Raw genomic sequence first — 16,336 nt, 5'->3', positions numbered from 1 at the left:
CTCGCTGTAATTGCTGAGAGGACTCGGCCTATATATTATAGACGTGATGACAATCCGCTCTCACCAGCTTCAATTCATTGCAAAAACTACCAGATAGTAGAGAGAAGATGAACAAGCGACAAATAGCGAAAGATGTAGGGAAGATTTATGGTGACAGCGCATTAAGAACATTGGTCAGGAAGTGAGCGAGACCTTAGAGGTATATTGGCTTATGTCTACAAGAATGAATCTCTGTTCACACAGACGGTAATGGTTGAAGGTCTGATCAAGGACGGCGATACAGTCATAGTGGGAAAAGTAAATTAACTCTAAAATACAGTTTTAGGCTATGTTCACGCGGCGTATAACACCGGCCAGGTCAAAGAACAGCCGGTGTCAGAAAAGATTGTCCCGGCCGGTACTGCAGTACCAGCTGGATGATCTTCCTTTATGTTGAACTGGGATGCGGGCGCATCAGTTTGCTCCCACATCCCAATTCACCGTTGCACACAATGGAGAGTGCGGTGGAGGCCGCGCGCTCCATTTTGTGAACTGACATGTTCTGTGCAGCTGCTATTCCATGTCAGTTTTTCATGCGGCCGGATGGAATCCCGGCCGGAACGTATACTGTGTGTAAGTATATATGTACTATGTGTATACACTCTATCCGGGTTTCCATTCGTTCAAATAGAAAGTATGTTTAGTATAAATTACGGCCGTTGTTGCAAATTGCAACAACGGCAATGATTTATGCAAAATATACGTTGTGTGAACATGGCCTAACAGTGCTTTGTGTCCTCCGCAGCCATCGACGGCCCCTCCAACGTCCTGGTTCGAGATGTTTCGGATACAGTAGCTTTCGTGGAATGGACTCCGGCCAGAGCCAAACTGGACTTCATCCAGCTGCAGTATGGACCGGTCAACGGAGAAGGAGAGAAGACCACCTTCCGCCTGCAGCCCCCCTTGAGTCAGTACTCCATGCAGGTCCTGCGACCTGGCTCTCAGTACGAGGTCTCAGTGTCCGGCATCCGGGGCGACATCCGCAGTGACCCTGTCAATACCACCTTCACAACAGGTACTTTCCGCCGTTCACTTATCGTAGTATCCAGAGATATTTAATGTCTATGAATTATTTTATTAAAAGAATCTTATAGTTAGTGCTGGAGAAGTTAGATGCCACCATAGGCCTCCTAGGAAAACATTGATAAAGTCTATGTCTTATGTCTGTATCCATATTTTCCCAGACTCCCTAGGATAGTATACAACCTCTCCAGATGTCGGGAGTTGAATGTCGAGCGTTCCGGTTCGGCACTCTTGGGCACTTTACTGACACTTTTCAGTCTTAGTCTCCAATCCTAGAGGGATAATTATGAAGAGCTTTATGTGCCGTCTTACAGAAGAGAACACTGGAGGAAGATGCGCCAAATGTACCAGGAGGCAGATGAGGCACAGTACACACCTAATACGCTTGGTGCATCTTCGGTTGTCCATGAACCATCGGAGTGAACTCTTCTCCAACAACCAGCTGCTATAGATTTCCAGCATCAGTTTCACAACGTTTTTTTATAGGTTTCTGGCATAAATGATAGGGCATTTGCCATTTGTGGGGAGCCACACCCCCTCTCACCAAGACCCACCCACTTTTACAGAAAATGGCAATTTTAGGTGCTAATGAAGCTAATTTTTGTATGCCAGAAAACTGTTGTATAGAGTAGGACACAATAACCCCCTATGTGCTCCATCACCTCCTTGGAGGGGTACTCCAAAAAAAAAATCTACCGGTGTCAGAAAGTTATATAGATTTGTAATTTACTTCTATTTATAGATCTCCAGTCTTCCAGTACTTATCAGCGGCTGCTGTTCTGCAGAGCAGCAGCAAATCCCCATAGAAAACCTTTCCTGCTCTGGACAGTTCCTGACATGGACAGAGGTGGCAACAGAGAGCACTGTGTCAGACTGGAGAGAATACACCACTTCCTGCAGGACATACAGCAGCTGATAAGTACTGGAAGACTGGAAATTACAAATCTGTATAACTTTTTGACACCAGTTGATTTTTTTCCCCTGTAAGCTTTGCCCATCTTCCTCCAGGGAGGAGCTTAGAATCATCAGAACTGCCCCTAATGCAAAAACACCACAACCCGCTGCTTGTTGTGACTGGGCTCCCTGGACCGCTGTGTGGTAGATTGCTGTAAAGCGTACAGACAGTATACAGACATAGCTATAGTATTCACAATGGGTCCAGATGCATCTGACGTGTTTTGCACCAGTCTTGTCCTGTCTGACACCCTGACGTCTCCCGGGGCCAAATCCATCAGTAAATTCCCTCTGTTTGTGGCCCCTACCAAGGTTACCGCATCCGTCTCTGAATACAGTCACAAGGCGCGGCCTTTATAATGAATGGATAATAGCTGTATAATAAATAGATAATGGCTTCGGCTGCTCAAGTCAAATATGATTTAGGAAAAAAACATTCTGCTATTAGTAGTGTATTACAGAGAGTAGGATAGCCGGGAGGTAGGTAATATACTACAGAGAAGAAACTGCTGAGATGGCGCCTATCGTCAATTCATCATCACCCTACACAGAGCACAACGTAGAGAGATTTATCATGGAGCAAACCTCCCCGAAGTCTCCATCAACACTGAGTGACAACGGTCGGAGCATTAAACATGATGGGGACTATGGAGGGACACCGCACCTGGTGCAGGAGCAGCAGCTCAGCAACACTCCGGCTGGAAGGGATTCAGTGTCTGGGGTTAGAGCACTTTATTTTCTTTAAAGGGAAACTATCAGCAGGTTAGAAGCACCTCCCTGTAGTGTACGGGGCACTGAGGATTATGGGAAGTTTCTTACCTCCATGCTTAGGGCCGTTTCTGTGATATTAGGAGTAAAGTCCATGTGCTAAAAGTCATTCTTGGTGCATTTTGGGGCGACTACCACCCCCAACCGGTCCACTCTGCTGATATTCTTTAGGTGGGTGGGGCCAAGGGGAAGATTAGCGCACTGGGGTCAGTAACCCCGCCCACATGGCACCGAAAACGATGTATTAGCATAAGGTTTAGACTCCTAATATGGAAACGAGTATACTTTCTACCATACAGTGTTGTGGATATATTTCTTTTCTGGTACTACAATAATATATTTTTCTATAATCCGGGCTAGGACCTGAGCGCTCTGATTGGCAGCGTAATCGCCGTCCTGGAAGCTCAGAACACGTTATCTGCCCTCGGTATTTTTAGGTGACCAAGTTGGGAAACAATAGAAACTTTTCTCTGCTCTTCTTTTCAGCTCGTCTCCTTGGCGTTTGGCAGAGGGCTTTATATCGTAGCGGGGTTCCTCCAACCCACTGAGCTGTAAATCACTCATCACAGTCGTCTTGGTTTTGATTTCTGTGACTAAAATCCACAAAACATATTTCAGGCACAATTAATTAAACGTAGAAGGTTTTATAAAGGACGAGTGTGATCAATGAGGGAAGAGAAGACCTAGAAAGCGCAGTCCTTGAGTCGTCCTCATCATCCGTCAGTCTGGGGAAGGATTTGCCTAATGGAGACTCTTGCCGTCTGCCCTATTATTACAGGTCGTGGCCGTCAAAGAACGGTTCCCCTACGTTGTATCCAGGATTTTACGCTGATTATGGAGAGAAATGGGACCTCTCACTGTTTGATACATTTCAGTGCCGGGTTGTCAGGACGCAGATTAGCTCCAGGGTTCGGGGGTCATCCATATCCAAAACCATGGAGAATTCTGCACAATGTAAATAACAGTCCCCATTGTACATTATGGGGGAGATTTATCAAAGGGTGTAAAATTTAGACTGGTGCAAACTGCCCACAGCAACCAATCACAGCTCAGCTCCCACAGCAACCAATCACAGCTCCTCTTTCCTTTCAGCACTGCCTAAAGCTGAGCTGTGATTGGTTGCTGTGGGCAGTTTGCACCAGTCTAAATTTTACACCCTTTGATAAATCTCCCCCTATGGGTATGCCCTTGTGGTTTAGCAGTGGGTCCACACGAGTCCTTACTCACCTCTGTTAGTCCAAGTGGATTGCAAAGAGTCTGACAGGCTCAGGTATTGCTCGGTGGATTATTCATTTCAATGGTCACCATTAGAGATGAGCGAATCTACAGTATTAGCAAAGTGCTTCCCTAGGCCTGGCCTTCAGTTTGTCGGCCGGCTGCCCTTGAACTCCACTACAAGTGCCTGGAGAGGCTGGATGCAGTCCAGCCGAGGGCCGAGCGTGTTAAAGGGGTACTCCAGCGGGGGGGGGGGCACTTCTTTGCTGGTTCCAGCGGCGGGTCCCGCATCGCGGCACTCCGGTGCCAGGTTCCCGGCCGCTTCGGGGTGTCTGACGCGGGCCTGAAACGGATCTGAGCGGACTTGAAACGGATCCCGCCTCCTTCACTGAGTGGATGAGCGCACGTCTCGAGCCCGCGTCAGAAACCCGGAAGGGGCCGGGAACCGGACACCGGAGCGCCGCAATGTGGGACACGCCGCTGGAAACGGGGAGGTGAGTGGACGTGTTTTCCCTCGGCCACCTCCTCCCCGGTCCCAGCAAAAAAGTGCCCCCCGCTGGAGTACCCCTTTAAAGCTCTTTGCTTCACTAATACTTTGCTTCATGTAATACTCCGTTCCCTGAGACCACCTTCACACCATCTGGATATCATGGGGGGAGGGGTGTTCCCCTGCTTGGGCCCCTTTTTATAGACATCTACTCTCATATTTTGCTCCCAGGCACCTACTACATGGCGGACCATCATGTAATATAACATTTGACCTATGGCCGATGCATCTGTAGGAGCCATCACCTGACAGGCCGCACTTGGAACAGCTCGCAATTAGAGATGAGCGCAACTGGAGCAGCTGGAGTCCGATCATGCGGCATTTGACCACTGGTGACTGGAGAAGTTGGATGCCACCCTATGGAGTCCTGGATACAGTCATAGGCCATAGGCTGTATCCGTGTTTCCCCGGAGCTGCATCCAACCTCTCGATGGGACTCCAGCTTGCTCCAGTTGCGCTCCTCTCTACTCGCCATCATTGCTATACATTGCAGCCATTGTCATCGGGTCAGCTCATCGCCACATTTCTCTTCTTCACAGTCTTCTGCCTTCGTGTTCTGTGCACGCTTGTGGCTATAACCTGCTGTAATCTGCTGTAATGCGGGAGCATGCATATTAGACGCAACCTAAGAAGTGTCAATTACCGGTCGCAATGAGAGAACGAGGGAGAGATTGCACAACCCTTTGTAATGTTGACATCTGCTCCATTACAAGAGAAGCGCACTTAGATCATTTCACAGGGAATCTTCTAGATGAATAATCTGCTGTATACAGACCGTATACTGACGCTCTGACCGCCATTGATCTCATCATTAGCCGCCTTAAATTCCCTCTTAAAAATTTGTGAAGCGTTCTCCGGCGCCCATTCACCACTACTATTATTATCCTAATCATTATTACCATTATCATATCACGCATAAAACCACTGAGGTATGGAACAACGAGAACGGACAGAAGGCGTACGGTGAAGTCCCGTCAGCATACATTAGTATATGGGATGTCTTCCCGGCTTCCTCCATGTGTTTTCCTCCAGACTTGACTCAGTTCACAATCAATAGTTTTTCCCATGTAAATCAGGGACACAACCATCTGCGTTTATATAGCTATGAGAGTGCCACCATGTATAATAGAGTGCACCCAGTATATAGGACACACTTATAGATGACTACACGAGGAAGGGAGACTGCAGAGTCAGAATATGCTGATGCAATGTAATGGGATGCAGCCGTCTCCAGTCAACCTTCTCATTTATCTCTGGTGGAGAAATACTGCCCCGTTACCCCGAAAATAAGACCTAGGAGAAGTTTTTGAATTGCTAAATATAAGGCCCCCCCAAAAAAAGTGTTTGTCTGGAAGCATGTCCATCAAACAGAACACCAGGACATGCAGGACATTAAGACTGTCACTTGCTGCCAACCCTGGTGTTCCCTTCCGTCACTTGTAAATGTACAGGCAATACTCGGGATAGTCCGCTGTGAGGCCGTGCTCTGTATATAAGGGTCCGGGATAGTCCGTTGTGAGGCCGTGCTCTGTATATAAGGGTCCGGGATAGTCCGCTGTGAGGCCGTGCTCTGTATATAAGGGTCCGGGATAGTCCGTTGTGAGGCCGTGCTCTGTATATAAGGGTCCGGGATAGTCCGTTGTGAGGCCGTGCTCTGTATATAAGGGTCCGGGATAGTCCGTTGTGAGGCCGTGCTCTGTATATAAGGGTCTGGGATAGTCCGTTGTGAGGCCGTGCTCTGTATATAAGGGTCCGGGATAGTCTGTTGTGAGGCCATGCTCTGTATATAAGGGTCCGGGATAGTCCGCTGTGAGGCCATGCTCTGTATATAGGGGTCCGGGATACTCATAAAGCTGTGAGGCCATGCTCTGTATATAAGGGTCCGGGATAGTCCGTTGTGAGGCCATGCTCTGTATATAAGGGTCTGGGATAGTCCGTTGTGAGGCCGTGCTCTGTATATAAGGGTCTGGGATAGTCCGTTGTGAGGCCATGCTCTGTATATAAGGGTCCGGGATAGTCCGTTGTGAGGCCGTGCTCTGTATATAAGGGTCCTGGATAGTCCGATGTGAGGCCGTGCTCTGTATACAAGGGTTAGGAGCAGTAGTTGTGAGGCCGTGCTCTGTATATAAGGGTCTGGGATAGTCCGATGTGAGGCCATGCTCTGTATATAAGGGTCCGGGATAGTCCGTTGTGAGGCCATGCTCTGTATACAAGGTCCGGGATAGTCCGATGTGAGGCCGTGCTCTGTATATAAGGGTCTGGGATAGTCCGATGCGAGGCCATGCTCTGTATATAGGGGTCCGGGATAGTCCGTTGTGAGGCCGTGCTCTGTATATAAGGGTCCGGGATAGTCCGATGCGAAGCCATGCTCTGTATATAAGGGTCCGGGATAGTCCGATGTGAGGCTATGCTCTGTATATAAGGGTCCGGGATAGTCCATTGTGAGGCCATGCTCTGTATATAAGGGTCTGGGATAGTCCGTTGTGAGGCCGTGCTCTGTATATAAGGGTCCGGGATAGACCGATGTGAGGCCGTGCTCTGTATACAAGGGTTCGGGATAGTCCGATGTGAGGCCATGCTCTGTATATAAGGGTCTGGGATAGTCCGCTGTGAGGCCATGCTCTGTATATAAGGGTCCGGGATAGTCCGATGTGAGGCCGTGCTCTGTATATAAGGGTCTGGGATAGTCCGTTGTGAGGCCGTGCTCTGTATATAAGGGTCTGGGATAGTCCGTTGTGAGGCCGTGCTCTGTATATAAGGGTCCGGGATAGTCCGTTGTGAGGCCGTGCTCTGTATATAAGGGTCCGGGATAGTCCGATGTGAGGCCGTGCTCTGTATATAAGGGTCTGGGATAGTCCGTTGTGAGGCCGTGCTCTGTATATAAGGGTCCGGGATAGTCCGATGTGAGGCCGTGCTCTGTATACAAGGGTTCGGGATAGTCCGATGTGAGGCCATGCTCTGTATATAAGGGTCTGGGATAGTCCGCTGTGAGGCCATGCTCTGTATATAAGGGTCCGGGATAGTCCGTTGTGAGGCCGTGCTCTGTATATAAGGGTCCGGGATAGTCCGTTGTGAGGCCGTGCTCTGTATATAAGGGTCCGGGATAGTCCGTTGTGAGGCCGTGCTCTGTATATAAGGGTCCGGGATAGTCTGTTGTGAGGCCATGCTCTGTATATAAGGGTCCGGGATACTCATGAAGCTGTGAGGCCATGCTCTGTATATAAGGGTCCGGGATAGTCCGTTGTGAGGCCGTGCTCTGTATATAAGGGTCTGGGATAGTCCGTTGTGAGGCCGTGCTCTGTATATAAGGGTCCGGGATAGTCCGTTGTGAGGCCGTGCTCTGTATATAAGGGTCCGGGATAGTCCGTTGTGAGGCCGTGCTCTGTATATAAGGGTCCGGGATAGTCCGATGTGAGGCCGTGCTCTGTATACAAGGGTTAGGAGCAGTAGTTGTGAGGCCGTGCTCTGTATATAAGGGTCCGGGATAGTCCGATGTGAGGCCATGCTCTGTATATAAGGGTCTGGGATAGTCCGATGTGAGGCCGTGCTCTGTATATAAGGGTTAGGAGCAGTAGTTGTGAATATTGTTATATTTTTTCATTCCTTGATCTGACAGTATATACCGTATATTATATTGTTTCCCTTCTCCTCCTCCCACAGAACTTGATGCACCAAAAAATCTACGTGTGACATCTCGTGCGTCATCAACGTTAGAGCTGGAGTGGGATAACAGCGATGCGGAGGGTGAGGGCTATCTGGTGGTATTCAGCACCTTAGCCGGAGATCAGTACCATGAGCTGAGGGTGCCACGCAATGCCGGGCAAACCACCAGAGCCACGCTCACAGGTAAGCCGAGAGGACACGGAACCTGCTAGACAACACTGACCCACTGTGATATGTCTAATGCAGCCCTGAAGGGGGCGATGCGGGAGACGGAAGAGGGGATCACTCCGCCCTGCACTCACTATAGGGGCCTTTAAAGGGGGAGTGCAGCAAAAATAGTTTTCTTTCAAATCAACTGGTGCCAACAACAACAAGTGCCGGAGATTTGTAATTTGAAAGAAAATTTGTTGGGGTGAACAACCCCTTTAAGGACAGTGATGGGGGCAGTACATGATGCAGGAAGCCATGCTGTCATTCTGGGGTCTGTCAGGTTTCCAGCATGGTGTCCGGCATTGAATGCAGCAATGGACCCAGATGTGAACAGAGACCAAGGAGGATGATCCATCCCCCAGAAGGAAGCCCCCGGCACCGAGCCCCCTTAGAGCTTATAGACATGGGCCGTGTATAGAAGACAAGCGCTGTAATTCACTTGTATCTCAGGGGAAGACGAATAGGACTAGAGGTGTCTATCAGACAGGAGAAGGTATGGTAGGTGGACAATGAGAATAAAGAAACTCCACAAACAGGGAACATAAACCTATAATACTTACTCTATAACATCGGGACACACTATAGGAGACACAGTATAAAAGACACACTATAGGAGACACAGTATAAGAGACATACTATAGGAGACACAGTATAAAAGACACACTATAGGAGACACAGTATAAGAGACATACTATAGGAGACACAGTATAAAAGACACACTATAGGAGACACAGTATAAAAGACACACTATAGGAGACACAGTATAAGGGACACACTATAGGAGACACACTATAGGAGACACAGTATAAGGGACATACTATAGGAGACACAGTATAAAAGACATACTATAAGAGACATACTATAAGAGACATACTATAAGAGACATACTATAAGAGACATACTATAAGAGACATACTATAAGAGACACACTATAAGAGACACACTATAAGAGACACATACTATAAGAGACATACTATAAGAGACACACTATAAGAGACATACTATAAGAGACACAGTATAAGAGACATACTGTAAGAGACATACTATAAGAGACACGCTATAAGAGACACGCTATAAGAGACACGCTTTAAGAGACACACTATAAGAGATACACTATAAGAGACACACTATAGGAGACACAGTATAAGAGACATACTATAAGAGACACTATAAGAGACACGCTATAAGAGACACGCTATAAGAGACACGCTATAAGAGACACGCTATAAGAGACACGCTATAAGAGACACGCTATAAGAGACACGCTATAAGAGACACACTATTTGAGACACACTATAAGAGACACGCTATAAGAGACACGCTATAAGAGACATCCTATAAGAGACATAGCTTCCTCTTCAGCCCCTCCTGTGCAAAAGGGACATATCAGGATCATAGGAGAAATAACATGTAGAACACAACATGTCAGCACCATAACCCAATGAAACCTATAGCAGTAGCTTACAGTCTGTTTGGACACATATAACTCAGTAAGTGCTCGGCAATTTTCAGGTTGTTAAGAAATTAACTGTTATTATTATTATTATTACGTCTCTAAAAGTAAAGCAGCGTCAGCCATAATGTGTCAGCTGACATCTATACCCTTGAAGTCTCTGGAGCCGTCACCACGGGGCAGCACTCTCTCACCGTGTGGTGCCCGTCTTATTTTGTTGAGGGGTCTGAGTACCTGTTATTTGGGTCAGCAGGTATAATTATGGAATTGCTTTGTCACGCCACGTTGTTACATTTTGGAGCGTTCTTATATCCGGCCCCACCGAATCCTAGAAGTCTCCGCTTTCTGCTGATCACAGCTCAGGGCTTGTTTTTAACATATAAAGACAGTTCTGCTGCTTCAGTTTTTAAAATAGCAATTTGCATATACTCCAGAATGTTATACAGAGGGATCAGCTTAATAGCAATTACTTGCACAGTCAATATTTGCCTAGAAAATTAACTTTTTCCCCCAAAACACATTTCACCATCATTGCAGCCCGGCCTTACAAGGACCAGCTAACATTGTTTTAGTGATTGATCTCCAGCCCTGTCCTCATCAACACCCACACCTGTGTTACTGGAGCAATCTGTCATGATTAAGTAAGAATGACACCACTGGACACTTTAAAAGGAGGCTGGTGCTTGGCATCATTGTTTCTCTTCTGTTACCATGGTTATCTCTAAAGAAACACGTGCAGTCATCATTGCACTGCACAGAAATGGCCGAACAGGGAAGAGTATCGCAGCTAGAAAGATTGCACCTCAGTCACCAATCTATCGCATCATCAAGAACTTCAAAGAGAGAGGTTCCATTGTTGCCAAAAAGGCTCCAGGGCACCCAAGAAAGACCAGCAAGCGCCAGGACCGTCTCTGAAAAGTGTGGTCAGCTGTGGGATGGGACTACCAGCAGTGCAGAGCTTGCTCAGGAATGGCAGCAGGCAGGTGTGAGGGCGTCTGCACTGTGCACTGTGAGACTGCGGAGACTCTTGGAGCAAGGCCTGGTCTCACGGAGGGCAGCAAAGAAGCCACTTCTCTCCAGAAAAAACATCAGGGACAGACTGATATTCTGCAAAAGGTCCAGGGAGTGGACTGCTGAGGACTGGGGGAAAGGTGCAGGGAGTGAACTGCTGAGGACTGGGGGAAAGGTCCAGGGAGTGGACTGCTGAGGACTGGGGGAAAGGTCCAGGGAGTGGACTGCTGAGGACTGGGGGAAAGATGCAGGGAGTGGACTGCTAAGGACTGGGGGAAAGGTGCAGGGAGTGGACTGCTGAGGACTGGGGGAAAGGTCCAGGGAGTGGACTGCTGAGGACATGGGGGGAAAGGTCCAGGGAGTGGACTGCTGAGGACTGGGGGAAGGTCCAGGGAGTGGACTGCTGAGGACTGGGGGAAAGGTCCAGGGAGTGGACTGCTGAGGACTGGGGGAAAGATACAGGGAGTGGACTGCTAAGGACTGGGGGAAAGGTGCAGGGAGTGGACTGCTGAGGACTGGGGGAAAGGTCCAGGGAGTGGACTGCTGAGGACATGGGGGGAAAGGTCCAGGGAGTGGACTGCTGAGGACTGGGGGAAGGTCCAGGGAGTGGACTGCTGAGGACTGGGGGAAAGGTCCAGGGAGCGGACTGCTGAGGACTGGGGGAAAGGTCCAGGGAGCGGACTGCTGAGGACTGGGGGAAAGGTCCAGGGAGCGGACTGCTGAGGACTGGGGGAAAGGTCCAGGGAGTGGACTGCTGAGGACTGGGGGAAAGTCATTGTCTCTGATGAATCCCCTTTCCGATTGTTTGGGACATCTGGAAAACAGCTTTTTGGGAGAAGACGAGGTGAGCGCTACCACCAGTCTTGTCTCATGCCAACTGTAACCGGCATCCTGAAACCATTCATGTGTGGGGTTGCTTCTCATCCAAGGGAATCGGCTCTCACAGTCTTGCCTAAAAACACGGCCATGAATAAAGAATGGGACCAGAATGTCCTCCAAGAGCAACTTCTCCCAAACGTCCAAGAGCAGTTTGGCCATCAACAATGCCTTTTCCAGCATGATGGAGCACCTTGCCATAAAGCAAAGGTGATAACTAAATGGCTCAGGGAACAAAACATAGAGATTTTGGGTTCATGGCCTGGAAACTCCCCAGATCTTAATCTCATTGAGAACTTGTGGTCAATCATTAAGAGACGGGTGGACAAACAAAAACCAACAAATTCTGACAAGATGCAAGCACTGATTGTGCAAGAATGGACGGCTATCAGTCAGGATTTGGTCCAGAAGTTGTATGAGAGCAGCCGGGGAGAATTGCAGAGGTCCTGAAGAAGAAGGCGAAACACTGCAAATATTATAGACTTGCTGCAGTAACTCATCTAGCTGTCAGTATAAGCTTCTGTTACTCATAATATGATTGCAATTATATTTCTGTATGTGATAAAAACATCTGACAAACACACAGAAAAACCAGAGGGCATGACTTTTGTCCATGACTGTATATATGTATATGTATGTCACCCAGACAGCTGACTCTGACCCCCAGACACCTGACTCTGACCCCCAGACACCTGACTCTGACTCCCAGACACCTGACTCTGTCACCCAGACAGCTGACTCTGACCCCCAGACACCTGACTCTGACCCCCAGACACCTGACCCTCAGACACCTGACTCTGACCCCCAGACACCTGACTCTGACCCCCAGACACCTGACTCTGACCCCCAGACACCTGACTCTGACCCCCAGACACCTGACTCTGACACCCAGACACCTGAAGAGACTCTGTCAGAAGGATTATGGCGTCCTATCTCAGGGTGGCATAAACTAGTGACAGAGAAGCTGAACAGAGTGATGTATGACTTACATTGTTCTCTGCAGCTGATCCAGAGATCTCCTCCTGAATAACATGGACAAAAAGTAGTCCTCTCCATTATGTGCATGAGCCCAGAAGTCCTGGATATTCATGAGCACCAACCCTCTGTCAATCATCAGCTGGAGGGTGGGGAGAGTGGTGCGGCATAAAGCCCATTCCCCTGCATATCCAGATTATTTATTGTATATTATATAATAATCTTGATATCTTTCAGTTCTCCTTCTCACCACTGGGTATAAAACTAAGCTGAGACTTCCTGTTGTGTCTGTGGTGATAAGAGGAGGCTGCAGTAAAATGACCTGTACAGCATTGCAGCGTCATGTGACACCAGTAGATAGAGGAGACAATAGCAGCTCCCTGTGGAATGACCTTTTCACAGGTCACAGAGCGCGCTCAGTAATGTCTCACATTCATCTCAAGAGTCTGTCTATTGTCCATGAGGCTGGCTATAAAGCATGTCACTAAATGTCCAGGCAATATGGCCGCCCCCATAACAATGTACAAAAAGGGAAATAAAAAAAATTACAGTCAGAAATAGAAACAGATGAGAATAAAAGAAGAAGTTTTCGTATTTGACTCTGATCAGTAACAGAACATGTAGGTGACACCTTCCCTTTAAGGCATATTAAACCTAGTGACACATTCCCTTTAAGGGTAGCTTAACCTGTACCGGATTTGCAGCGGATTTCACGCTGGAAGTTTGCAGCAAAATCCACTGAAAATCCCGATATTGTGATCTTCAATGGGGTTACATTCCGCTTCGAGTATGTAACGCCGGCCCCTTTAACCCATCGCTGCCCAGAGCATACGTTACCTGCTCGGCGCCGCAGCTGCCTCTGAGGCTCCCGTCAGTCCCACTCAGCCAATCAGTGCACGGCCGCTGCACAGTCACTGATTAGCTGAGCGGGACCGGCGGGGTTAAAGGGGCTGGCGTTACTTATATGAAACCCCATAGAAGATCACAGTACCAGGATTCCAAGCGGATTACACTGCTAACTTATTGTTATGGCCGATCACTGTCTCCTCGGGTAAACTTTAGCTTTCCAAGCTGTCTTCTCCATCATGCTGAGATGCCCAGAGGTGCTCGGAAAACTACACGGAGGAAAGAGATCTAGAATTCCGGAAACATCTAATTTCTATCAGTCTGAGGAGAAAGTGGTCAATGCTCGGCCTGAGAGGGATTTAAAGGGCCGTGGTCCGAGGTTTTCTGCTGGTGTGTGTACGCCTCAGTGACCAGGAGAACGCGTCTCCAGCATCGCCAAGGAGAAGGACACACGTAAGTGCGGAGATAAGAAACTCTTATTACATCCAAGAGGAGAGATGAAGGAGCGGCTGTAAGCTGGGATATTGCCTGTCTCCGTGTGATATCAGGAGATAGAAGATGCCGCTACCTGGCCGTTGTGTCTTATAGAGATTAATGGGCTTGTCAGTTCTCCACTGAGGCCGGGAGACGGCATCACATAATCGACCTCAATAAACATGTCTGCCTTCTTGGCTTCATACCTTATAGCAGGGGTGGGGAACCTCGGCTCTCCAGCTGGTGCTAAAGCTTTGGCTCTGGAGACATGATGGGAGTTGTAGTTTTGCAACAGCTGGAGGGCCAAGGTTTCCTACTCCTGCCTTATACTCTGTATGACAGCAAAGTTGTGTAAGTCTTTGGTTTGTCAGATAATCCCAAAGGGAGGACTTGTCTAGAAGTAAAAAAATAAAAAAGAATCTGTTGTATTATTTTCCTGAAACAGCGCCACTCTTGTCCATGGCCATGTCTGGTATTGCAACAGGCCTATTTGTTATTGCTGTGAATCCTCTGCGCTGCTGTGCTGTAGAGTTGCACCAGTACTTAAGCAGATTAACATTTTATGTGTTTTTGAAGTTGCCGTACACAAACTACAAAGTCCTTGTACGCAAGTTATAGTTAGTAGCTTGGAAGTTAGTTTCTGAGGATCCCTATTCACTCAGAGATCCCTGCTGAGAGCAGATATACTGAGAGATAGAGTTTTGGTAAGGTCTCTTGGAGGTGACTTGAGAGCTAGGGAGGCTACCGTGAGGTGGGGGTTCTGCCCATTTAGTAGGTACTCTGCTGGAGGGGCTCTAACCACTTTGGATTCTGAGGCGATATACTTGAAAAGCAACCCGTCCTCATGGCTATAAAGATCTGACTGTTGCTGATCGAGGGTGCGGTGTCCCACCACAGGTGTTATTAGCTTTTATACCCCTTGCAAAAGTCTGTACTTCAAGTAAACATGGTAATGAAGTAGTACCTAAGTTTTACCACAAGATGTCGCTGTTATCTGTAAATGCACTTATGTATTGCACAGCTGTAGTGAACAAGGGGTTATTGTATGTTATATCTGTGCATGATTGAGAGCTGTTCTTTCCTTCCACCTACCTCTATCCTCTTTTCTCTTTACACTTTCTTCTCCACCACTCACAGGGGACATTACACCTCCTGTAGGAAGTTTTCACATGGGGAGAGAAAGTACACGCCCACACTTATTGAGTCTCACCCAAATCTTGGTGGAGAGAGGACGAGACGGCCCCTGCTGTAGTCCAGCTGGCCCTGGTTTTGCTAGGTCCCCCCTCCAGTTCAGTGTAGTCTAGTGGGCACATGGGAGACAGAGAGACTTTTTCTTCAAAATCTACACCTATTCCTAGTATGCAGTGCTAAGCTACTTGGGAGAGGACAAGTCAGAGAACACCTCAACCCATGCCATGAACACTTCTAAAAGAGCAGGACAGTATCCTAAAACAAGAGGAACTGGTCCGGATAGAGCAAAGTTGCTAGAAGCCTACGTACTCTATCTTGCAGCCCCGGTTTAACCAGGTAATTTGGCCACCTTGCTCAACTCAGGTAACAAGGTCTGGGGCTTGTGTAACCCTAATAGGACTGATCACCTGACACTGTAGGGCAACAGGTGGTACGATGACAGTAAAGGTCGAAACACGGGCACAAGTATCTTTCTACTTTCAAGTATTTTTCAGTATTCTACTGCTTCTTCTTCTAAAGTTCCGGCAGAGCACACTTCTACCGATAGTCCGGGTGGGTCACAACTCCACTCTACTGTGATAACTACCCAAGGGCCCCCCTCACAGCCCAGCAGGTCACCGACCACAGGGAAAAGGGTATAGCCAGCCACCTTAAACTAAAAGCAGGTGTGCCTCCATACCTGTGTGCCCAACTGATTGGAATACTTTATATATCTGGGGATTTTTTTTCAATAATCATCCTTATTCAAGTGAATGGGAATTAGCTGCAATACTAGACGCAGCCTGTGCAGTAAAGTGGGAGAAGGTGTTTCTGGGAGAAAGGTAATAGTGCTGAGCTTCAGTACCAGATAGAGTCCATGGACAGTAGTGGTCCTCTTCCTGGATGAGACCTCTTCATATAATCTTAGAGAAGCCATTTGAGCTTTCCTTTCTCTATTCCCTTGAGCAGGGATGAAGGTGGGGGGGGGGGCTCCGCTCAGCCGGGTACGGACGGCCTACATGTTGCATGTTATTTCATCATTATCCTATTTCAACAGGCAGCAGCTAATCAAATTTCCCAATTTCCATCTACTTCATGCATCAAATTATTCT

General features: G+C 48.0%; 1 protein-coding gene across 2 annotated transcripts in view; it reads left to right on the top strand.

Moving 5' to 3' along the window:
* The window catches only part of TNR (tenascin R), a 306,854-nt gene that overhangs the window by 223,751 nt on the left and 66,767 nt on the right, over window positions 1-16,336 (top strand). For both annotated transcript variants that reach the window (XM_069981701.1, XM_069981702.1), the window contains exons 7-8: window positions 785-1,054; window positions 8,207-8,392. In XM_069981701.1, the coding sequence (XP_069837802.1) occupies window positions 785-1,054; window positions 8,207-8,392 (456 nt within the window). The remainder of the gene's footprint in view (window positions 1-784; window positions 1,055-8,206; window positions 8,393-16,336) is intronic.

This window comes from Dendropsophus ebraccatus, chromosome 8, assembly GCF_027789765.1.
Source record: "Dendropsophus ebraccatus isolate aDenEbr1 chromosome 8, aDenEbr1.pat, whole genome shotgun sequence".
In the NCBI taxonomy this organism is placed as follows: Eukaryota; Metazoa; Chordata; class Amphibia; order Anura; family Hylidae; genus Dendropsophus; species Dendropsophus ebraccatus.
The sequence above is the reverse complement of the archived record's forward strand: the minus strand, read 5'-3'. Positions and strand labels throughout refer to the sequence as shown.